Below are 25,948 nucleotides of genomic sequence, written 5' to 3'. Positions count from 1 at the left end.
GGAGGAGCTGGGTGAATTTGGGGTGTCCTTTGCAGAGTAATGCTTCTAATTATGCACCCACACCAAAGAATGAGATTTTACTTTGCGGGTTACCATTATTTGGATGAGATCAATCTGGTGGGGAAGGTGCATTTGAAAGCATTCTCTGCTTTTCAGGAAGCTGAACTGCAAAATGATTCTACAGGTACTCAAAGTTGCCACTAAAAAGGAGTCACACTTCACTTTAAATTAGGGATGTGCACCGGCGACTTTTGAGGTCTCGTGTTTTGTGTTTTGGATCCGGATTTTCGTTATTTTTGGGGTTCGGATTTGTCTCGCAAAACACTTGACGAAAGGTCTCGGTTCGGATTTAAGGTTTTGGATTCGGATTTTTTTTGAAAAAAACATAAAAAGTTTAAAAATCAAGTTTTTGGGCTTATTTTCACTCCTAGGCTATTATTAACCTCAATAACATTCAATAACAAGCATTTCCACTAATTTACAGTGTATTCTGAACACCTCACAATATAGTTATTAGTCCAAAACGTTGCAACAAGGTATCTTTCTGGACTGCGTAGAGGAGTGGGTCACCACAATATATATTAAAAACCCTGAACTTTTATGATTCGCACCAATAAATGTACCTGGACTGCGTAGAGGAGTGGGTCACCACAATATATATTAAAAACCCTGAACTTTTATGAATCGCACCAATAAATGTACCTGGACTGCGTAGAGGAGTGGGTCACCACAATATATATAATAAGAAAACCATCAACTTGTTTGATTCGCACCAATAAATGTACCTGGACTGCGTAGAGGAGTGGGTCACCACAATATATTAAAAACCCTGAACTTTTATGAATCGCACCAATAAATGTACCTGGACTGCGTAGAGGAGTGGGTCACCACAATATATATAATAAGAAAACCATCAACTTGTTTGATTCGCACCAATAAATGTACCTGGACTGCGTAGAGGAGTGGGTAACCACAATATATTAAAAACCCTGAACTTTTATGAATCGCACCAATAAATGTACCTGGACTGCGTAGAGGAGTGGGTCACCACAATATATTAAAAACCCTGAACTTTTATGAATCACACCAATAAATGTACCTGGACTGCGTAGAGGAGTGGGTCACCACAATATATTAAAAACCCTGAACTTTTATGAATCACACCAATAAATGTACCTGGACTGCGTAGAGGAGTGGGTCACCACAATATATATAATAAGAAAACCATCAACTTGTTTGATTCGCACCAATAAATGTACCTGGACTGCGTAGAGGAGTGGGTCACCACAATATATTAAAAACCCTGAACTTTTATGAATCGCACCAATAAATGTACCTGGACTGCGTAGAGGAGTGGGTCACCACAATATATTAAAAACCCTGAACTTTTATGAATCGCACCAATAAATGTACCTGGACTGCGTAGAGGAGTGGGTCACCACAATATATATAATAAGAAAACCATCAACTTGTTTGATTCGCACCAATAAATGTACCTGGACTGCGTAGAGGAGTGGGTCACCACAATATATTAAAAACCCTGAACTTTTATGAATTGCATCAATAAATGTACCTGGACTGCGTAGAGGAGTGGGTCACCACAATATATTAAAAACCCTGAACTTTTATGAATCACACCAATAAATGTACCTGGACTGCGTAGAGGAGTGGGTCACCACAATATATTAAAAACCCTGAACTTTTATGAATCACACCAATAAATGTACCTGGACTGCGTAGAGGAGTGGGTCACCACAATATATATAATAAGAAAACCATCAACTTGTTTGATTCGCACCAATAAATGTACCTGGACTGCGTAGAGGAGTGGGTCACCACAATATATTAAAAACCCTGAACTTTTATGAATCGCACCAATAAATGTACCTGGACTGCGTAGAGGAGTGGGTCACCACAATATATTAAAAACCCTGAACTTTTATGAATCGCACCAATAAATGTACCTGGACTGCCTAGAGGAGTGGGCACTGGGCACCACAATGAAATATATAAAAAACCTTCAACAGGTCTGCATTACACTACACATACGGCTGCTCCTCCATCCTTTCCATCATATACATGTTGGAGTTTTAGCGTGTGACAACCTCTTGTTTTTGATAATGTCAGTGCATTTTGAATATTTTTCAATTTGCCCCACACCACTGAATGTACTTTATCTATGATACGCATCGATCTATCTTGACTGCGTAGTGTGGTGGCCCCGGTACACAATTTGGTACCGAGGCCACAATATAATTAAAAAACCCTCCACGGGTCAGAATTCCACCAAAAAAGGGTATGGACTGCGTAGTGTGGTGGCCCCGGTACACAATTTGGTACCGAGGCCACAATATAATTAAAAAACCCTCCCCGGGTCAGAATTCCACCAAAAAAGGGTATGGACTGCGTAGTGGGGTGGCCCCGGTACCCAATTTGATACCGGGGCCACAATAAAATAAATACACCCTCCACGTGTCAGAATTCCACCAAACAAGTATCTGGACTGCGTAGTGGGGTGGCCCCGGTACCCAATTTGATACCGGGGCCACAATACCTCCTCCAAACATGGTACAGACAATTCGTCATTGAGATCCCATCAAGTATGTTAAAGACAGACAGGGTCGAAGTGTTATTGGTTGACTTTGTAAACCAAAAAACTGTCCCTGTTGCACATAGTCGTGCAATGAAGACTGACTTTTTCATTTAAAGGCACCATCTTTCAAGTGTAGTGTTTGTAAGTCTAAGTCATATTATACTTTTGGTAAAATTGGTTTATTTTGTTCCTCTTTATGGTAACTACTAATAGAATTAAAGTATTAAATAGAAGCGGCAGTTCCTCTTTATGGTAATTAGTAATAGAATTAAAGTATGAAATAGAATTAAAGTATGAAATAGAATTAAAGTATTAAATAGAATTAAAGTATGAAATAGAATTAAAGTATTAAATAGAATTAAAGTATTAAATAGAGTGGTATAGAGTTGTAGTGTGGTATAGATAGAGTGGTCCCCACAATATAATAATAAAACCCTCAACTGGTCTGAATTCCACCAAACAAGTATCTGGACTGCGTAGTGTGGTGGCCCCGGTACACAATTTGGTACCGAGGCCACAATATAATTAAAAAATTGGGCATCAACTGTCACCGTTGTTTAATATCTGATACACCTAAATATGGACTGCACAGTGGAGTGGCCCCGGTAGTAAATTTGGTGCCGGGGCCACAATACCTCCTCCAACTTCCAAGTGTAGTGTTTATAAAGACAGACAGCGTCGAAGTGTTATTAGTTGACTTTAACCCTAAAATTGTCCCTGTTGCAAATATTCGTGCAATGGACAGTTACTTTTTTATTGAAAGACTCAAGCTTTCAAGTGTAGTGTTTATAAAATATAAACAACAATACAGTAGTTTTAGAGCACGTCAATACCTCTTGTTTTAAATTATGACACGGCATTTTACTTTTGGTTTAATTTCTTGAATTTTTTTAAATTTGGTTTTACTTTTTGAACATGGCAAACGACTGTTGATTGGTCATATAATGCAAAAAAAAAAGGTCCAAGATGGAATTGTCCTTGGGCCCTCACACCCACCCTTATGTTGTTGAAATAGGACATGCACACTTTAACAAACCAATCATTTCAGCGACAGGGCCTACCAAACAACTTTGGCTGAAATGATTGGTTTGTTTGGGCCCCCACACCAAAAAAGCTATTCATCTCTCCCTGTACAGACTAAACAGGCTCTACTGAGGCAAGATGTCGTCCTCATCCTCAACCTCTGATTCCTCTCCCCCTACAGTGTGTACTTCCTCCTCATCACACATTATCAATTCGTCCCCGCTGGACTCCACAACCACAGGTCCCTCTGTAGTATCTGGAGGGCAGTGCTGTACTTCATTGAGGAATTGATTATTCATTTTTATAAACATCATTTTTTCAACGTTGTGAGGAAGCAACCTCCTTCGCCGCTCACTGACCAGGTTCCCCGCTGCACTAAAAACTCTTTCCGAGTACACACTGGAGGGGGGACAACTCAGGTAAAATAGAGCCAGTTTGTACAGGGGCTTCCAAACTGCCTTTTTTTCCTGCCAGTAACAATATGGACTGTCTGACATGTCTACTTGGATGGTGTCAGCAAAGTAATCATCCACAATTTTTCCTATTGTGACAGCATCCAATGCAGCGAGAGTAGACATGTCTGCAATGGTTGGCAGGTCCTTCAGTCCGGACCAGATGTTATCAGCATCCCCGCCAGTGCCTCTTTTGGGAAAACTGAGCTTTTTCCTCGCAGCCATAGATGTGGAAGAAAATGAGGGTGGAGCTGTTGGCATGTCACGGTCCTCTTCAGAGGACAATCTCCTGACCAGCAGGTCTTTGCACCGCTGTAGACTTGTGTCCGCCGGAAACAGAGACACAACATACGCTTTAAACCGAGGATCGAGCACGGTGGCCAGAATGTATTCCTCTGACTTTAAAAGAGTGACCACCCTCGGATCCTGGCAAAGCGTACGAAGGGCTACATCCACAAGAGCTACATGCTTGGTGTAATCGCAATGGCTTACCAGCTCCTCCCTCACTTTCTCCAGCTGCTTCTGCAACAGCCTGATCAGGGGAATGACCTGACTCAAGCTGGCAGTGTCGGAACTGACTTCTCGTGTGGCAAGTTCAAATGGCTGCAGAACCTTGCACAACACGGAAATCAGTCTCCACTGCGCTTGACTGAGGCGCATCCCCACTCCTTTGCCTATGTCGTAGGTGGCTGTGTAGGCCTGAATGGCCTTTTGCTGCTCCTCCATCCTCTGCAGCATATAGAGGGTGGAGTTCCAGCGCGTCACAACCTCTTGTTTGAGGTGATGGCAGGGCAGGTTCATGCTTTTTTGATGTGCCTCTAGTCTGCGGTAGGCACTGGCTGAATGCCGAAAGTGTCCAGCAATTTTGCGCGCCACCGCAAGCATCTCCTGCACACCCCTGTCACTCTTGAGGTAATGCTGCACCACCAAATTAATGGTGTGGGCAAAACATGGGACGTGCTGGAAATTGCCCATATTTAATGCCCGCACAATGTTACTGGCATTGTCTGACACCACAAATCCCCATGAGAGTCTAAGTGGGGTAAGCCACTGGGAGATAATTTCCCTCATTTTCTCTAATATGTTGTCAGCGTTGTGCCTCTTATTAAAGCCTGTAATACACAATGTTGCCTGCCTTTGCATGAGCAGCCATTTTGTAGATGCTGCTACTGATGCAGCTGTTGCTGTTGCTGCGGAAGGGGATGCATCTACCCAGTGGGCTGTCACAGTCATATAGTCCTTCGTTTGCCCAGAACCACTTGTCCACATGTCCGTGGTTAAGTGGACAGTGGGTACAACCGCATTTTTAAGAGCACTGAGGACACTTGATCGTACTTCTCTGTACATTTTTGGTATCGCCTGCCTAGTGAAGTGGAATCTCGACGGGATTTGGTACCGGGGACACAATACCTCCATCAACCCTCTAAATCCCACTCCACTGATGGCGGACACCGGGCGCACGTCTAACACCAACATTGCAGTTACAGCCGCAGTTATACGCTTTGCAATAGGGTGACTACTATCGTATTTTGTGGTCATGGCAAACGACTGTTGGACGGTCAATTTTTTTGTGAAAGACTTAGCGGTCTTACGACTTCCCCTCTGGGAAGATGACCGACTAACAGCAGCAACAGCAGCAGTGGCAGTAGTAGGCGTACCGCTGCAGGATTCCTCGGATGAATCCCGTATTGAGGAGGACTCAGTCTGGCTGCTGACTTGGGCTGCAGGACTGAATCTGATGGAGATTGTGGAGGAAGTTGACGAGGAGGGTGTTGCTGGTGTGTATCCAACTGGACCACGGGATTTAGGTGTCCCTGTACCGATGAGGGTCCTAGCCCCAGTTCCTGAACTAACCACTGAACTATGAAGGTTATTCAGGTGACGTATAAGGGAGGATGTTCCTAGGTGGGCAAGATCCTTACCCCTGCTTATTTGAGCTTTACATAAGCTACATATGGCCATACATTGGTTGTCTGGATTTGGATAAAAATAACTCCACACCGAAGAGGTGCATTTTTTGGTCTTCTGACCAGGCATGACGATGGGCTTTTTCATCCCATGGACTTCAGCTGTTTCCCCCCCTGGTGCCTCATTTATAATAACCACATCACCATCCTCATCATCAAGTTCCTCCACAGCGCCAGCTACATCATCAATAGCCTCCTCCCGAGCCACCTCTTCCCGTACAGTGATGGGAAGGTCAGGCTTGACAACCACCAACATCCTTGGACTCGCCTTGTGGATTTGTGATAATTTCTCTTTAGAAGGCAGAGTTGTTTGCTGTTTTGTTGCTGACAGCATAACTCTCTTCAATTTTTTGTAGGGGGGGGGGAGGAGGAGGAGGGTTAAGATCTGTGGGTGAAGCTGAACCACTAGTCATGAACACGGGCCAGGGCCTAAGCCGTTCCTTGCCACTCCGTGTCGTAAATGGCATATTGGCAACTTTACGTTTCTCCTCAGATGATTTTAAGTTTCTCTTTTTGCTACTTTTTCTTAACTTGGGCTTTTTGGATTTTACATGCCCGGTACTACGAGATTGGGCATTGGGCTTGGAAGACGACGTTGATGGCATTTCATCGTCTATGTCATGACTAGTGGCAGCAGCTTCAGCATTAGGAGGAAGTGGGTCTTGATCTTTCCCTACTTTATCCTCCAAATTTTTGGTCTCCATTATATGTAGCACAAGATACTGCAGAATGTGTGAACTTGGTAATATTGCAGTACCAATGGACTTATACTGCTGGATTGGTTTTGCAAAATTGGTTATAATTATTATATTTTATTTTTTTTAAAAAATTTTTATTTTTTTTTACTTTTTTTTATTTTTTAAAAACTTGGGAATAATGGGGAAATAACTATGCCCTTAGAAGCACAGAGCACAGGACACAGCACCACTGGACTGAACAGGACACGGCACAGGACCCAGCAGCACTACGGAACTCAGCAGGACAGAGCACAGGACACAGCACCACTGGACTGATACTGCAGAATGTGTGAACTTTGTAATATTGCAGTACCAATGGACTTATACTGCTGGATTGGTTTTGCAAATTTGGTTATAATTATTATATATTTTTATTTTTTTTTTAAATTTTTTATTTTTTTTTACTTTTTTTTTATTTTTTGAAAACTTGGGAATAATGGGGAAATAACTATGCCCTTAGAAGCACAGAGCACAGGACACAGCACCACTGGACTGAACAGGACACGGCACAGGACCCAGCAGCACTACGGAACTCAGCAGGACAGAGCACAGGACACAGCACCACTGGACTGATACTGCAGAATGTGTAAACTTTGTAATATTGCAGTACCACTGGACTTTTACTGCTGAATGTGTGAACTTGGTAATATTGCAGTACCAATGGGCTTATACTGCAGGATTGGTTGTGCAAATTTTGTGGTAATTAAAAAAAATTAAAGTAGTTTTTGGTATTTTTTTAAAAAACTTTTTTTTATTTTTTTAAACACAGGGGAATATTGGGGAAATAACTATGCCCTTAGAAGCACAGAGCACAGCACACAGCACCACTGGACTGATACTGCAGAACACAGCACAGCACAGCACAGCACAGAACTAAACAGCACAGCACAGAACTAAACAGCACAGCACGAGATCTACCAGGACAGAGGATCACCTAACACACCCTCCCTCTACCCTGATCAATGCCCGAGTGAAGATGGCGGCGACTAGCGGGGAATTTATAGGATCCGAGTATCGCGAGATCCGACAACGGGATTATGAGTCAGAGCCTCAGTTTCACATTTGAATTTGGCGCCAATATCCGGATCTGTCTCGGATCCGACTCGGATCCGCAACGTTCGGGTGGGCTCGGATTTCATAAATCCGAGTGCGCTCATCCCTACTTTAAATGGGTCGTATTTCACACCTTTCTAGGTATTTAATGAGAGTGAATTTCTCAAGCTGGGTACACACTACAGAATTTTCCGCCAACTTTTTATGGGCAGCAGGGTGGCTTAGTGGTTAGCACTTCTGCCTCACATCACTGGGGTCATGAGTTCAATTCCTGACCATGGCCTTATCTGTGTGGAGTTTGTATGTTCTCCCCGTGTTTGCGTGGGTTTCCTCTGGTAGGTTAATTGACTGCTATCAAGATTGACCCTATTCTCTGTGTGTCTCTGTCTGTCTGTGTCTGTGCTTGAGTGTGTGTCTACATTAGGGAATTTAGACTGTAAGCTCCAATGGGGCAGGGACTGATGTGAATGAGTTCTCTGTACAGCACTGCGGAATTAGTGGCGCTATATAAATAAATGATAATCATATGCCGATCGATTTTACATGCGATCGATGGTCCGATCGCTCGGTCCATGGACTGCATACACACTAGCCTTATTTAGGATGATAAAGGGAAGAGCCGACGTCCCTTTAGCGACTTTTTACAGCCATGTTGTCGTGAGCAATGATTGCAATTTCGTATACACTGAAGCAACATTTGCGGCGCATCGGTCGGAAGTTTATACACACTACACAACGGAAATGAAATTGGAACGAAAATATTTAACGGTGCGACCAACCAAATGAGGTGACAATCGTCCATTTGGGCAGACTTTCGACCATCGTGTCACTGCACACACTGACCCGACTATTGAACTAGTGGTCGTATGTCGGCTGGTTGAGCCGATTATTGGACAAAAACCCTGTGTACCTAGCTTAAGTGCTCTTTGATCAATGTTCTAAAAACCTCACAAAAGTTAAACAGACCCAATGACCCCTCACTCTCATTATTAATTTACTGATGTCATTGATTATAATTTGTGAATTCTTATGTCATCACTTTGTGTTCAATAAGAAAACTTGTGTATAATAAGGGACGATGTACTCCTTACTGTAAAATATTACAGATGTTAAAAGTTACCTTGAATTTCTGTAGCCTTTATAAAACCATCAACCCACAACCTAATGCTTTTACATGGTCAAATAACTTCATGTTGACTTAAAATATCCATATAATTTACAGAAGGAAGTGCATTATCCCAATTATAAACATGTACCATCCAAAACATCATAGTTTTTTTTAGAGGGGCCCCTTTACTTTTTCTAATGATCGTTTACAGATCGTTATCAGATCTTCAGAACATTGCCATGTTCAAACTATCACTCGCTAGATACATATTGATACCTTCTGAGAAACATCTCGAACCTAGTAGCCAACTAGAAAAAAAAATCATATTTTCCACATATCCCCTAACGATATATTATAATGAATGAGAATCACTGCTATCCTGTCACAATGGAAACCCTCCAAAGCCCTCTGGCTGTGGAGTTTGGAAGTGATTACTTGCAATAGGAAAGGGAGCTTTCTCCACCCTGAAGGGCAGCATTGCAAATTTGCTGTTCAGTGCAACCCTGCATAAACAATTTCACCTAATAAGCTTGCAACACAAACATCATTTTTTTGCAGTAACTGTGTTGCCCTAATGTATACATGCTGCATATTCATTTAGGACCCCTCCATCAGGGGCAGGCTGGTAAATGTTAGCCCAGGGGGCAAGACTAAACTCAGCAGCCTATTAGGAATATTTTAAAGGAATAAAAAAATGCAGGTGGCCCAGTGACTCAGTCCAAGGTAGCCCACTATAGGACCGGCCCGGGGCGGGTCAGATGCCCCCTTCCCTCCATCACCTTGTGTGAATAATAAATTAAATTCATTGGACCTTGTGCATTTTTCTCTCAGGTCAGCACACAGGAATGTCAATACTGCAGTGTCATTCCACAGCAGCAGTTACTCAGTAACACACGAAGGATTTATTCGACTAGACAAGAAATTCCTACCTGTTTCAAATCAATTTTATAGCGAATGTTGAGTCATAGGGTAAGTTCACTTGTAAGGACAAGTATAATCCAGGAAATGTCTGAGGTAACCCAGACAGAAGGCTGGTGAAGCCACCGCTAAGTCTAGATTGATGAGTATGATGCAAAAATTAAATTAAATTAAAAAGGAATAGAATACTGAACAAATATTTTGAAAGTCTGTTTTCCGTAGATGTGGAATATAAGACACATTCACAAGATTACAAGTATGTAGGCTAAAAAGAGATCTAATGGTATTATAGCATCATGGATAATAATATATCTATATCGGTTATCTCTCTGCCTTATTAAATAACATTTGACAGACCACGCTTTATTCTTCCTGGCTGGGTAAAATAACCAAGGGAATCGAACCTTAAATAGTGGCACCAGACACCATGTGACCCAACCGTATTGGAATGAACCAATCAGCTGCAAGTTAAACACTCATGCACAGTCTGGAGTAATCCTCAAATAGCTTTTATGCCTCTTTTAGCTGAACTGAGGTAAATTCATTATAAGTTAGTAGCACAAATGTGGGGCACACAATGACACTTTCTGACTAACTTTTTGAGACTAAAGGAATTCTCATATTTTCAGTCACTTAATTTATGCATATAATTTCTCAGTGAACCTTAAGACGGAAACATGCACTTTAGCCAAAGTAGAGAGATACAGATGAGATTTTTATTGGTGTTTGATCAGCATTTTAACCAAAGAACCCCTGACTGTCATCCGAATGAAGGTAAAACCCTATTGCAGGCAGCAGGGTTTGAGAGTTCAATTCTGAAATGTCACAGGTCCATTAAACATGCCATAATGTATGGCACCTAATATAAAAATATTATATACTACCAACAGTCCCAATTATGGCAGGCGTGTCTTAATCCTCAGACCCCCCCCCCCCCAAAAGGCGGACTTACAAGAAAGTAGGAGTGGCTATATGGGAGCGTGGTAGTGGTTTTGCAGAGATTTATAGTGGTCACGGCGTATTCTGTACTGATTTTGCTTTTTAAAATGATAAAAGATTTGACACTGTTATAATTCAATGCATTACAATATATGGGGTTACTTTGTTTCCTTAGCAACAGTTAGTGACTATCTCTGTATTACTCTTCCTGTATCTATACGACATAACACTGACATATTAAGTGAACATGTACATTTATTATTAGAAAAGTTTCAGGAACTAGTTTATTGAGAAACAATTTCAATTTTAATATACAATGCTCTGCAAATGATCATTTCAATTATTTAGTAGTACAGGAGATAAATGCAGAGGTAACATGGGGAAATAGTAGCGATGGAATTATTACATTCACTTATAAAACACATTGGGGCATATTTACTAAACTGAGGGTTTGAAAAAGTGGAGATGTTGCCTATAGCAACCAATCAGATTCTAGCTGTCATTTTAAAGAATGTGCTAAATAAATGATAACTAGAATCTGATTGGTTGCTATAGGCAACATCTCCACTTTTTCAAGCCCGCAGTTTGGTAAATCTAGCCCATCATCTCTCTCAGATTGTAGTAAGAACGCAGACATTATTGTTGGTCAGTATGAAACTGTTTTTCTGGTGGGTAACATTAATGTAGACCCATCGCCTACACACAGCAGAGGTAGCCATTTTGTGGGTTGAACGAATAATTATGAGAATGCAGTATATCAGTTTATAAGGAACTAGTGGCATCCTAGAGGCATGTGGCATTTTAAAGTGCCTCGTGCCTCAGTGGAGTCTCTATTTCCAAGCGAAATGATAGGCTGAGTTCTTAACGATTTGTTCGCCTAACAAAATGGCTGCCCCCAGTGTGTGTAGAGTATGCATGTTAAGTTTTTTTTTTATCTTAATTTTGGTAAATATGTTAACATTTTCCTTTTTAGGTCATGTTTTTCTAATCCTAGATAAAGGATAGCTCCACTCAAAACTAAAATGTTAACCATTCATTAAGCTAAACAATAATTGTGAATACTATTTACCTGAAATCAGTAATTCCTCAAAATGAAATGTTTGCTCGATCTCTGCAACCATCCAGTTTTGAACCAGACAACAGAGTTGTCAATGCCCCTCCTCCATGAACTTCCCATTTGCACAGGGGAGCGGCATTGACAACTTGCCAGGTGGAGCATTGAGAAAGTTGACTCATCAGATCGCGAGGTCACTATACCCCAGATAAGTAACATTCAGTATTATTATTTAACTTATTGGGCACCAGACTAAACAGATTTTTTAGCTTTGGGAAGAGGTACACTTTAAGTTTACAAAATGCCTTTATGACATAGGCACCCAAATTATAAAGTGACTAAAAATAGTGGGTGCAATTATAGTACCATCAAGGAGGGGACATATTTTTGGGAAGTCTGTCATTGTTTTTAACCAAATTATACATAACAGCAAAAATGTTACATTCTTTACTAATTAACAAATATGCCAGAAATGTTTTTTTTAAAGTGTGAAACCAAATTGTTCCATCGAAATTAAATCAATGTTACATTTTGACCGAAGTTGTAAAATGTACTAACATTGTGTATTTGCATATTGTTATTAATCCAATGACCAAAATGTTCTGTTCTTGTTCTGTGTTGTACATAACAGAGTCAGCAAAGTCGTTTTTCTTTGTTTGTGAATCACACATTGTTATGATCATTCCTAACAGCAAATCTATAGACAAATCTAATTAGACGGTTAATGCATTTCAGTTTACAGAGTGCTATGATTGGCCACACTGAAATATAGGCTCAAAGTGGGACTTATTAGATTTCAATGTTTATTAGTTTCCAAACAAGTGCATTAAACATACTTATATTGTAAGCACTGATTGGTTGACACTAGTGTCTATATGTGTTGCTATACAGGGCACCGATTTTGTGTATTCCACAAGAACCAATGACAATGACCTACGTTGTAGTTATTAAGCCACAACTCCCAGCACGATCTGAAGACCAAAGCATTCTGGGAGGAGCAGTACAGTGACTGCGGAATAGTTCATTCTCGCTCTAGGGCGACTTCACATTCCAAGTGGATTTGAGTTAATGTTTGTTAAAGTTTTGCCACGTTTATTAAACATTCAAGGCAGGTAGCTAATGAGCCCTCCTGTGTATGTAGAGGTGTTAAAGGACACTTTAAAGAGAGAGATCAGTAAAATTCCTTCAGAACAGACTGAGTGAGTCACTGTCTGCAGACTCGTTCTCTTTAATGTAATTGAGGATGTCGGATTCATCCATAGCCTGTATGCTGGGCTCTGTGCGCTTGGAATCCGTGTGCGACGGGCTGGACGACTTCTTCGTCTCCTTTAGAAAAGTGGGTTTCATCGGTATTTTGGGCTTTGGTTTAGTTGGTTTATTCTTTGACTTCACGCCGAGATTCAAGAGTTTCTCCAAATCTTCTTCAACTCTGCAGGCAAAATAAACAAAGGAATAACTGTTATAATCCAATGTAGTTACTAATTTAACCAGGGACAGAGTGCCTTTTGCTAGCAATATTCATTTCTTGCTCATCCGGGATTGAAGTGGGCGGGGACAGAACAACCAGCCAACCAGATCACCAGGATGGTCACAGAAGCAGGAGATGAACTGGTCATGTGACCTGCCCTCCCGTGCGATTATATGAGGACAGGGCTGCATGTGACAGGGGCAGTGTCACGTTGTCAGGAGGAGACTGGAAGTAAGCAGGAAGCCAAAGGCTCTGTGTAAAATAGAAGGAGCGGGGTCCTCCAACAGCACAGCAGTCATGTGAGGCTTCTGTCGCATTGAAACGGAAAGATTGTCAAATGTATCTCGATATAAAGGTTGTGTTTTTACAATGCAAAACTCTTCTATTATATTAAGTTACTCCGTGGATCTCCCTGTTTATTTGTGATGCTTTCATTGCCATAGCTTTCCGTGTCTGCCAGCCAGGAATTTGCATAAATCTACAACCACTTGATTGCCGATTCACGCATGAAGTATTATCTAAGACTAACCCAGTTTTTCATTTATTTTCTTCTGTTATCGCCAACCTGAGTAATGCGGTGGTGTATGTGCCTCTGCGAACCGTGTTATGCAAAGCATGGGGAAGCATTGCCGGTGAGATTTGGTGAATCGTAGCACTGGCGGGGGTCCGTGATCCATAGAATCCTTATCTCAGGGAAAAACCCTATTTCTGGCTTTTTGCTCTTTAATAAGTAGACCAAACAGTCCTAACTGCACAGAATGGTCTCCCCAAATCAGGACAGTTGTACATTAATGATACTAAAGGGGGTTTCACCTTGACGCTATTTGTAAACACCACATTAGTAATTTGTAAGCATTACTGTAATGGGCCTCCTGTGGTTTGATTAATTCAGAAGTGCCCTGATAATTAATGGGGACCTCTGCTGGTCAGCCTCTCTAGTAACCTCTGGCCGAATAGAGGAGGGCAATAAAATTAAAATATATAGAAGGAAAGTGTAATGTCCCTTCAAATCCCTTATTCACTTTCATTCATCCAATGATCTTATTATCCAGAACCGTGGTGCAATATTAATGAAATACACTCACTCCCCCTAGATTATTTTTTTTTTTTAACAATGTCCCACCCACTCCATTAAAAATCATAAGGACAATTAAGGACAAGCATAAGGACAATTAAGATTTTGTGTAGGAAAATATTACCCGGAACACGATGAAGGCGTAATTGAATAGTAATTTAATGCTCAGAAAACGCAATCACTACCTGAATAAGTCATCCGTGTCCTCCGGAGACGATGGTCTGAACAGCGGATCATTGCTGCAGGCGGACGGCATGATAAGTGAGTCTCCAAGTTTCACAGTCCCTCCCAGATCTTGTTCTTCAAATAACTTTATATCTAGAAAAAAAACCAATGTATAGGACATCAGATACTAATGGTGGCGATCCATTATAACATAACTTACACCTGTGCTTTACTGATCTCCTAATAATATTTATTGACGCCTGCATTATACTAAGATGAATAATACCTGATAATGTGAGTGTTCGTCTTTCTTTTCCCCATTAACTTGGCGCGTCTATGTAATAATGTCTAGGTACTATAAGTAGGACAATCTGAGAGGTCTCAATAAATCTGCATCACTTTGGAAATGTGAAACGCAACAGCACGGAGTATATTACACTTTGCTTCTCAGAAACTCTTTATGTGCAGGTTGTTTTGGTGTGTTTACTGCTGGTTGTTACGAAGGAATACAAAACACTTTATCACGTTACTTTTAAAGCTGTAATGTAAGACTGAAGATTCTATTTTATCTCGCTGCAATCTCAGCATCCGACCCCCATCACTGCTTACTTTATAACAAATAAAGGGATTCTATCATTAAAACAATGTTTTTATGTTCTGTACTGTGTTAGGTTAGTGTCCTGTAATCAACAGTAACATAACAAAAACACGTCAAGCTATATTCTTGTGCGCAGGCCTAGTGTGTCTCTGTGCCCATGGTCCAGCCTACTTACAACACTGCCGCTAATTGCTACTTACCATTCTATGAACGACATTAGCTGCTAATTACTAATAATCCAGCTACTTCTTTCTTGCAGTGAAAAGCAACAGATTATGTAGCGTTTAAAACTACAGTGATGACAATTGCAGCTCAAATAAGGAAACAGCACAAATGAAACATTTTAGGCAACTTTTATCCACATAAATAAAGTAATAACTGTGGTCTGTGAATTCACACTTACTGGGCTGCAAACTTAAAACTTGCATTTTTGGACTTGTCCCGTATACATTTTCCAAAATTTCCTGTATTATATATGGTGCTTTGTCCACGGACTATAACTTATGACAGCAACGTGGCACATTGGCTCTCTTTATGGCAGGGTTATATTCATTGATTTGATGTATATGCCGATCACCAGGGATTGGGCTCTGATACACTCACAATCAGGTACAGAGCTCTACATTATATACCAATCATCAGGGATTGGGCTCTGTATAGTATACTGACAATCAGGGACTGAGCTCTGCATTATATACCAATCATCAGGGACTAGACTCTGTATAGTATACTGACAATCAGGGACTGAGCTCTGTATAGTATACTGATCACCAGGGACTGGGATCTGCACAGTATTCTGACAATCAGGGACTGAGCTCTGCATTATATACGGATCACCAAGGATTGGGCTCTGCATTATATACGGATCACTAGGGATTGGGATCTGTATGGTACACTGACAATCAGGGATTGGGCTCAGCATTATATAGCGATTACCAGGGATTGGACACTGTATGGTACACTTGACAATCAGGGCTGAGCTCTGCATTATATACCGATCACCAGGGATTGGGATCTGCACGGTATACTGACAATCAGGGACTGAGCTCTGCATTATATACTGATCTCCAGGGACTGGGATCTGCACAGTATGCTGACAATCAGGGACTGAGCTCTGCATTATATACTGATCACCAGGGACTGGGATCTGCACAGTATACTGACAATCAGGGACTGAGCTCTGCATTATATACTGATCTCCAGACACTGGGCTTTGTATACTAGATTGGCCACCAGGCAATGTGCTCTGTCCCGTACACTGACCATCAGCAATGGACTCGCTTTGTACACTGACCACACACTTAAATGTCTCCCTCATGACCAACTTGAAATGTCAGCTGCTGACAGTAAAGATAGGATGGTCTCCACTGAGTTCTGTTAAAAAAACCTTATGAAACTACATGGTAACTTGTGTATCAGCATGTTTTACAGAGTCACCCCCCTGGTGTTCTCCCATCTGCAACATATTTCTCCCTCTATAGCAGAGAGCAGCAATATATCATGTGTGTTATGACAGCCTTAATGTCTGGGATTACATGTTCTGTACTACTCACACGTCAAGCCCTCACCCGTACGCTTCCATAGAACAGGAAGTTACGAGCAGAAAGGAAATTATTCTTCAAATTCTACTAATCGCATTCAGCATGTTAAAATACATATTTATCAGACAAAAATATATATAGAAAAAATGGGCAGTAACAAGTATAGAAATACATTATTATGTTTTGTTTTTGGATATTCACCATGACTATATGCATAGATTGTATTCTTTGTGTGAGCTGGATGTTCTGGGGTCATCTCCAAAAGCAGCAACATCAAAATGTGTAAGAAATCAACAATCCCCCTTCTCTGAGTTTTGGGTGCCTTTTCCCCAACACTCTTACGGTCAATGCACTGGGCCCGAATTCTGTATTATTGCACCATTTTGCGATGCTAAATAGTTTAGCATAATGTTGGGAAAATTATCCATAATTGCAGCAATAGCTGGAAGTAGTGCGGCTGCCAGATCACTAAACTGCGGCCTACTCACAAAATCAGGCCCCGGGACATTAGCAGCGCGTCGGGATTTAGGGGAAAGGCCACCAAAAATTCAGGTAATGTAGTCAAGGGGGTGGGGGATTACTTTATTAAAAATATTAATTAAAAAATTGAACCAGCCTTTAAAGACACACATCTCGCTCATTCACTGTATACCTGGTATCACATGTGTGTCTCTGAAGATGACATGGTCTTGCCTTTTATGTAGATTTTTATATTAAGAGAAATAAATACTTGTATAAACGTACTCACCATCTACAGCCATCAATGTTTTCTTGTTGATAGAAGAAGTTCTTCCATTTGGTTCAAACAGGTCTGCATCTGGATCGACTTCATCAGTGAACAGACCCATCGTGGGCCTGGGCATTACCTTGGCGTCTTCCATGATCCTCGTAGCGACTTTCTTCTTCACTCTTTTTGTCCTGGAATAATGTGATCAATAATGTATCAATGTGGACATATGATACATACTTGTACAGAGGTTAGGATATAACATACACCGATGGGGTGTTCCCAGCATGCAGTGGTCAGTGGTCGGTACCTAGCAAAAGTGGTCCAAGGAAGGACAACCAGTGAACCAGCGACAGGGTCATGGGCACCCAAGGCACATTGTTGCGCATGTAGAGTGAAGGCTAGTCCGCCTGGTCCAATCCCACAGAAGAGCTACTGTAGCACATATTGCTGATAAAGTTAATGCTGGCTATGATTGAAAAGTGTCAGAACACAGTGGATCGCAGCTTGCTGCACTTGGGGCTGTATAGCTGCCATGCTCACACCTGTCCACCTCTAAAAACGCCTACAATTGGCATATGAGCACCAGAACTGGACCATGGAGTAATGGAAGAAGATGGCCTGGTCTGATGAATCATGTTATATTTTACATCATGTGGACGACTGGGTACATGTGCATCGTTTACCTGAGGAAGACATGGCACCAGGATGTACTATAGGAGAAAGGCAAGGTTGTGGAGGCAGTGTGATGCTCTGGACAATGTTCTTCTGGAAACCTTGGGTCCAGGCATTCATGTGGATGTTACTTTGACACATACCACCTACCTAAACATTGTTGCAGACCAAGTACACCCCTTCATGGCAACGGTATTCCCTGATGACAGTGGCCTGATAATGAGCCCTACCACACTGCACACAACTGTTCAGGAATGGTTTGAGGAACATGACAAAGAGTTCAAAGTGTTGACTTGGCCTCCAAATTCCCCAGATCTCGATCTGACCGAGCATCTGTGGGATGTGCTGGAAAAACAAGTCCGAGCCATGGAGGCCCCACCTCACAATTTAGAGGGCTTAAAGGATCTGGTGCCAGATACCACAGGACACCTTCAGAGGTCTTGTGGAGTCCATGCCTCGATGGACCAGAACTGTTTTGGTGGCTCAAGAGGGACCTACGCAATATTAGTCTGGTGGTTTTAATGACTGATCGGTCGTTTTACTATACCAATAAGCCCCAGGATTATAAACACAATCACAGGTACAAATAAAATACATACTCAGAGGTTGTATGATAAGATCAGGTATGTTGTACATAAGATAAACCACACCTTCCTTCTATCACACAATGGTGATACTCCAATCACATTGGTTGCTCAAACTCCTGAAATATACAAAAGGGCCACCACTAAATATGACTGGTCAACAGAAATAGTCCACATACTGTACTACTAATGAATGATACACCAGTCCATATTGATATTAAAATAACTCCAGTGAGATGTATATACAGCGTTCCGGTAGGAATGCTGTTGGAAGAAAAGCCCGTTGCAGCGCGGTGGCTTAGTGGTTAGCACTTCTGCCTCACAGCACTGTGGTCATGAGTTCGATTCCCAAACGGGGCCTTATCTGTGTGGAGTTTGTATGTTCTTCCCATTTTTGCATGGGTTTCCTCGGACACTCCCAAAAACATACTAGTAGATTATTTGGGCTGTGGACAAAATTAACCCTAGTCTGACTGTGTGTGTTAGGGAATTTAAACTGTAAGCTCCAATGGGGCAGTGACTGATGTGAATGACAAATATTCTCTGTACAGCGCTGCGTAATTGGTGGCGCTATATAAGTAAATGGTGATGATGATGTAGAAAACCCAAGTGCTTATCCCTATTTAATAGTGGCTTCTTCGAAGCTACAGTACAGCTACTTGAATACCGTGTATACAATATAACAATGAATTACTAATGTGCAGCTTCTAATATTAATTATTACTTAATTCTGTTGTTAAATATACAGAATGCTGGTACATTGTTTTTAAATTGTGATCAGTCCTCATTATTTGGATATTTGCTTTGAATGCTAATTGATTTTTTTTTTTCCAATTATTAATAAAAGTATATAAAATAAATCTGGAGAAAAATCAAGTGCTGTTTTCAGCCTATCTTTTTTTTAATTAAGAGACTGCAACTTCTAACAGGGCTTATAATGAGCAGCGATAAGCGTATAGCCAATGTGCTCACTAGGATAATGGGATTTTAAATGGCACGGTACTTTACAGTTAAAAGCTCTAATTATACCGTTTTAATAGCTCTGACGGTAATATAAGGGAAACAGAGAAGGATTCACATAAAGCCACAGCATGGGAAATGCATGCGGAAAGAGACACAAGTGGTCCGGAACTGATTTAGGTGACATTAAAGGGTCAAATGTTTTATCTGAGTGATGTCACTGGTTGATAATACATTGATAGGCACAGGAATATGGTTTCAGCACACAGGATGGCTGTCTTTGCTCTGAGTGTAGAATAATGTTTCGTACAATTCTATTATTTTCCTTGCCAAATTTTGAGCCACTGCTATTGGATGATTAAACAGTTATCACCACAGCTGGTACATTTATAAAATTGTGCTTTTTTAAAAAAAAAAAAAAAAAAAGACATTTAATGCTAATTTCACATTTATAGCGGGAATTTGTGCATCAGAACTCCAGTTTTGGGGCCCTGATACAATTCAGATAAAGAGACTCAAAAAAGGGCAACAGCTTTTAAAACTGCTCTTCGCCAAGATATCCATTTATTTTGTTTTTGCAAAAGTGAAAGAGATCCAAGATGAGCACATCTAGCATCATCTAGGCACAAATTCCAAATTATAAATATATCATACTGCCTACCTTGGGCAAGTTCTATCCGGGAGAGGGGCGTGTCGGGAGGGCGAGGGACGCAGCCAAACGCGTCATTTTGGCCCTGTCCCCACGAAGAAAATGCTGTTTTGCCGTGACGCGATTCACAGTGAATTGCGTCATTTTGGGACGGCAATAGCGGGATGCGGGAGATTTGCCTGCTCTCCTGGTAGTCCGTGAGACTGACCCGAATTTCGTGAGTCTCCCGGACATCCGGGAGAGTTGGCAAGTATGAAATATATCTACATCCCAAATGTTCACATCATAATAACACGATCACCCTGTGCGATTACAGCACATCCTGGTTGATGTCAACGTAGCTTTTAACAGACATTGAGCTCCATTTTTATGTATTCCCAGTATGCACGCGAAAAGGGTTGCATTAATATATATGGGTTGGAACCAATATCACCAAAATTCAAATGTAATACGAAGAAATCTAGCAAATTTGTTTGGGAAGATGGGTCCTTGGCAATATGCTCCTGGCCCTCCAGATGGACAGCCGTGGCTCAGATCATAGAAGTGGAGATGCGGTTTCCTTCTCATGCATATCTCTGAACGCTCAAACAATATGGCAGCTCCCGCTACTATTTATTTCTACAAACAAGACCGTGTGTTCTCTGGGGAAGGGCTATGCCCACATTTTACTGTGCTATTATGAAACACAGAAAAAGTGGAAAGAAACTTATTTCAGTACAAAGAAGGCAACTTGGGAGGCCTCATTAATAGACTGGAGAATGCATCTACTCTAGCCAAGATTGCTTTCAATGTAGGTTTAACACAATAACATACATAAGAAAAATAGACGTGCATTCTTTGCTGTCTAAGTTTAAATGGCCTGGCTAAATGCTCTCCAGTGCTATCGCTGAATAGTAAACTTTAGTTAAGAATTCTTCCTGCTATGGAACAAAACGTCCTAATTATGTGTAGCATCTGGGAAAAGTTCTTGTGGAGTGATGGCTGCTGAGAGGACTGTGTAATCATAACACATACCAAGAGCACAGTCTGCTCCCTTGACAGCTCAGAGATGTGCCCGAGCCGCAGGTTTCCCCATCGTGTACACACAGAGAGAAGATGTGTTAACAGACTGGAATATTTGCAATTTTCCCAGTTTTCAGGCAGCTTAAAGCAACAGTACCATGTTATTTGTAAGTAACCAAAATGCCTTCTAATTACTCCTAATTCCAAAGATAAATGCTAAAAGGATGACATTTTATACAGCAAGTCATGCCTGTGTATCATATCACCCAACTCTGGAGTGACTGTGACAGGCGATGTGGCCATGTTGTGATGGGGCGCGGCCATGTTGTGATGGGACGTGGCCATGTTGTGATGGGGCGTGGCCATGGCACACAAAAAAATGGGGGTTGGCCACACCCCTAGGGGCTTTCCTAGCGCTTTTGAAGTGATAGGTTGAGCCTTTCCCCCCTCCCCTTCCTTCCATTCACTGTCGCACGCACTAGTGGCAGGTGTGCGCTGCACCGAGAGATACCTGCCAATTTTCTGACCCCAAGGGACAAAGCTGGTCCAATGAAAACGGCGGGACAAAGCCTTCAAATCGTGACTGTCCTATCTAAAAAGGGACAGTTGGGGGGGGTATAATGTATTACTCAGCTGTATGAAATACATGAAATAACGTCAGTGTTTATAAGTAACACTATACTCTCTTCCATCCCTCTGCAGCAGGTTACCATGGTAGATGGCAGGTGCTTCTCTAACTTAGCAGAAGCAGGGTGACTGACAGACTTGTAGACTTGCTCTACAAAAATGCAAGTGATTTGTTAGAACCAAACACAGGGATAGTGATGTTTCTGTATTTGATTTATGTCAGATACGATAAGGTCACTGTGCTACTGTGGTAGAAGATTAGGCTGTCTGTAATAGAGGGGTAGGTAATGCTTGAGGTAATACAATGTATTTTACCTCCATAGTTCATACTTGATAATGTAAATGTTGGGTTTTAGTTGTCCTTTCATTTAAAATCAGGGTTAATTGTGGCTTTGAAGTCGTCATGGCCGGACGCACCCTACAGGAGCTCCGGTTCTAGCAGCCAACGGATCCCTGATTGATTACCCTGCATCGGGTCCTGGCATCTGCTGCGGAGACATCCGCTGTATCAAAGGAGCATTTTCCAGTGCTTCCGGAAGCTTTCATCAAAGTTTTACAAAACCTCTATCAGTCCCCTTGCACTCAAGTCCTCCCCGTTTCTGGTGGTGAAAGGCACGAGACAAGGCTGACCCATACTTGGAATGTCCGGGAGACTCCCGAAATCCAGGTCGGTCTCCCAGACTCACGGAGAAGGCAAGTCTCCTGCGTCCCGCAATTCCCGGGCCAAGATAACGCGATTCACAGTGAATCGCTTCGTTTTGGCCCCGTGACAAAACGGCATTTCTGTCGCAGGGGCCGGGGCCAAAAATGACTTGATTGACTGTGCCCCGCCCCCTCCCGCGGACTGCAGTGCCTAAAAGTAGGCAAGTATGGGCTGACCAATGTCTCCGCTATTGTTTGCAGGAGTTCTTGAGCCGCTGGCGGTGACTGAGGATCAACCCAGATTTTATGGGTATCCACATGGGGTGCTGCGATAACAAGCTTGCACTCTTTGCGGATTATTATATGCTTCTCATGGTCTCCAATCCCAAATGTTCTATCTCGCCCATGCTTAACACTGTCCATATTTTTGGCTCTTTTGCGGGATACAAAATTTATTTGGAAAAAAATCTGAATTTATGCCCCTCACAGCAAGCAAACATATCCTACGCGATGTGGACATTACCTCACGGTTTACTCTATCTCCAACTAAAATTAAGTACTTAGGGATTTATATTCCCGCTAAAATCTCTAAAATACCCCTATAACTGATAAAAACACAACTCTTTTAGCAAATTAGTCTAATCTGCCCCTGTTATTATGTCGTAATGCTGCCATCAAGAGTGCCACTTTCCCCCAAGCTATCTTATCCCCTTCGAGATGTTCCCACGCAGCCTTACTAAATTTGATTTATATACCTGTACTAGGCTATTTTACCATTTTCTATGGCGTAATGCTAAACCCCAAATTGCCAGGAAAAAGACTGACTCTTGGTAAAAGTCGCAGAGGCACAAATTGCACTGGGGTCATGAGTTCGATTCCCGACCATGGCCTTATCTGTGTGGAGTTTGCATGTTCTCCCTGTGTTTGCGTGGGTTTCCTCCCACACTCCAAAAACATACTAGTAGGTTAATTTCGTCCACAAAAGTTATGTTTGATCCTGGGGGCAAAATATATAGTTTTCAACAGATTCGTGACAAATTTGGCACACCTAATACTCAAATTTTCATGTTCCTTCAATTGAGGCTTTATGTTTTCTCATTACTGACAACTTATAAACATCCGGAATCCACGGATACCCTGGATTCTCCAATATCCTTCTTGAAGTCTAATACATGTAGGATCTGATATTTATATGCAGTCCTGGGCCAAAACGTGGAGACCATGGCAAAAAGACGCTCCTACAATGAATAACATAGACTCTTTGTAAAAGCAGTTTGATTCCTTGTGGAAGTCTCTAACATCCTCACAACTCCAAGAGATGCATTTCAAAACAATTATTACCTATTTCCCAACATTAGCATCCATACGGGGTGGAGGGGGAGATGGAGACATGTCCTTAATGCAAACCGCAATGTGTGAAATATAAACATAATATATGGAATTGTAGAAAGATTAACAAATTTTGGAATAAGGTTGTTATCTTTAGTAATACCAGTCTAGACACCCGCAAAACTAAAGATCTGCAGCACAGTGGCTCACAGCACTGGGGTCCCGAGTTCAATTCGTGACCATGGTCTTATCTGTGTGGAGTTTATATGTTCTCCCCGTGTTTGCGTGGGTTTCCTCCGGGTGCTCTGGTTTCCTCCCACACTCCAAAAACATATTAGTAGGTTAATTGGCTGCTATTAAATTGACATATGTGTGTGTTAGGGAATATTGACTGTAAGCTCCAATGGGGCAGGGACTGATGTGAAAGAGTTCTCTGTACAGCACTGCGGAATTAGAAGCGCTATATAAGTAGCTGATGATGATTTGCAGACCCTTTTGTTTGCTACATTTGAACCTTGGAAAGACGTTTCGCCCCCTTGTACACTAATTCCTGTGCTAACAATTAATGATACCATTGCCAAGCAATTGCTACTACACCAGTGAACGTCCCCATCCCCACCTCTCCTCACTACATTAAAATGAGACCTATTACATACTTTATATATATAGATAAGGGAGCCACTCTCCTGGGTATTGAAAGGGGTGTAAAAAATTGTAATCAAGGACTATATCTTAACTCGCTGAATGCTGTTGTGCAATCTAATTTTATGAAATTGTTTGAATCCACCGAGCGGTTTCTGCTCCGATAACTTCAATAATGTATCAATGTTTATCTACTTCACAATCTGTGGTTTCTGGTCTCCCCGTTCCTCCTTGTCTTCCCCTTCTACTGCCCACCCCCCCTTTCCGCGGTTCACCACACCACCTATGTGTTTTGGATTTGGAGGAGACACACTGGGGCACATATTTGTTTAGAGGTTATTATGTTTAGAGGTTATTATGTTTTTTTTTATTAGTTTGGTTTGGTATGTTTTCTTTTTCATTTTTGATATTGCTTCCTTTTTCTTTTAGTGTAATGCAATGTTCTCCACGTGATATTAACGCTTTATATTTTTATCTGGAAGGACATGTGATCATTAATGTTTTTTTCTTCTTCCCTTTTCATGTTTGACTATAATATATATCGCTGAATGTCTTCATGGCTCGTATTTGTATTGTGATATTCCTGCAAAATTTTTAATTTTTATTTCAATTTTAATAAAAAGAGTTTGAAATAAAAAAACAGGTTTGTATACACTGCTTGGTAGTCTCAGTTAGTCCAACATAAGGGCACAGGTAAATATCACATAATTATGTCATTTGGTTCAAGTGAAAAAGCGTGTGCTCAGGATGATGTTGTCAGGCAATCCACCAGGACTAAAGACTAAAGCTGGGTACACACTACAGGATTTTCGCCCAATAATTGGACAAATCAGCCGACATGCGACCGTTTGGTCAGATATCGCGTGAGTCTGTATAGTGACACGATGATCTAAAGCCGCCCCAAAGTGCCGATCATCGTTTCATTTGGTTGGTCGCACAGTTTAATATTTTCCGATTAATCACCTAACGATCATGTAGTGTGTATGCACTCATGCTCACCATCTCCATAGATACAGAGTCGGGGGATCTTTTCAGCCGATGATAGCCCTGAGTGTCAGAGTGAATAACTGTAGTGAGGGCAATAAAAGGAATCATTTATTTGTTCGTTCTGAGGCAGAATGTCCCAGCTTCTGTGACTCAGAATGCTTCAGAGTCACAGAAGCTAACAAAATTCGTTAGGACATGTGGACAGCTATAACAAGGCCGTTTTAATCAGTGTGACAAAGTGACAGTAGTAAATGAATGAATATTGTGCTGTCATTCTCCGGACAGGAGGACCAGACAAACGACCAGATGAAGAGCACAGATCTGAAGGTAAATCGTGTCAGTGTGTATGGATGAATCGTCAGAGTGATCAGACCTTCAGTCGTAGGTATAATCGTTTGGGATAACAAAAAATTAGACAACGGAAAAATTCTTT

At 41.5% G+C, this 25,948-nt stretch overlaps 1 protein-coding gene across 1 annotated transcript in view; it reads right to left on the bottom strand.

The window, feature by feature from the left end:
- Positions 1 to 12,388: 12,388 nt before the first annotated feature.
- The window catches only part of HS1BP3 (HCLS1 binding protein 3), a 76,931-nt gene continuing 63,371 nt past the window's right edge, over positions 12,389 to 25,948 (bottom strand). The window contains exons 5-7 of the mRNA XM_075201376.1: positions 17,440 to 17,609; positions 14,573 to 14,705; positions 12,389 to 13,273 (exon numbers count right to left, since the gene is read on the bottom strand). Of these exons, the coding sequence (XP_075057477.1) occupies positions 13,030 to 13,273; positions 14,573 to 14,705; positions 17,440 to 17,609 (547 nt within the window). The 3' untranslated portion in view covers positions 12,389 to 13,029. The remainder of the gene's footprint in view (positions 13,274 to 14,572; positions 14,706 to 17,439; positions 17,610 to 25,948) is intronic.

Source organism: Mixophyes fleayi, chromosome 3 (genome assembly GCF_038048845.1).
Source record: "Mixophyes fleayi isolate aMixFle1 chromosome 3, aMixFle1.hap1, whole genome shotgun sequence".
NCBI classification, from domain to species: domain Eukaryota; kingdom Metazoa; phylum Chordata; class Amphibia; order Anura; family Limnodynastidae; genus Mixophyes; species Mixophyes fleayi.
Note: the sequence above shows the minus strand (reverse complement) of the source record. Positions and strands in the feature narration are given on the sequence as shown.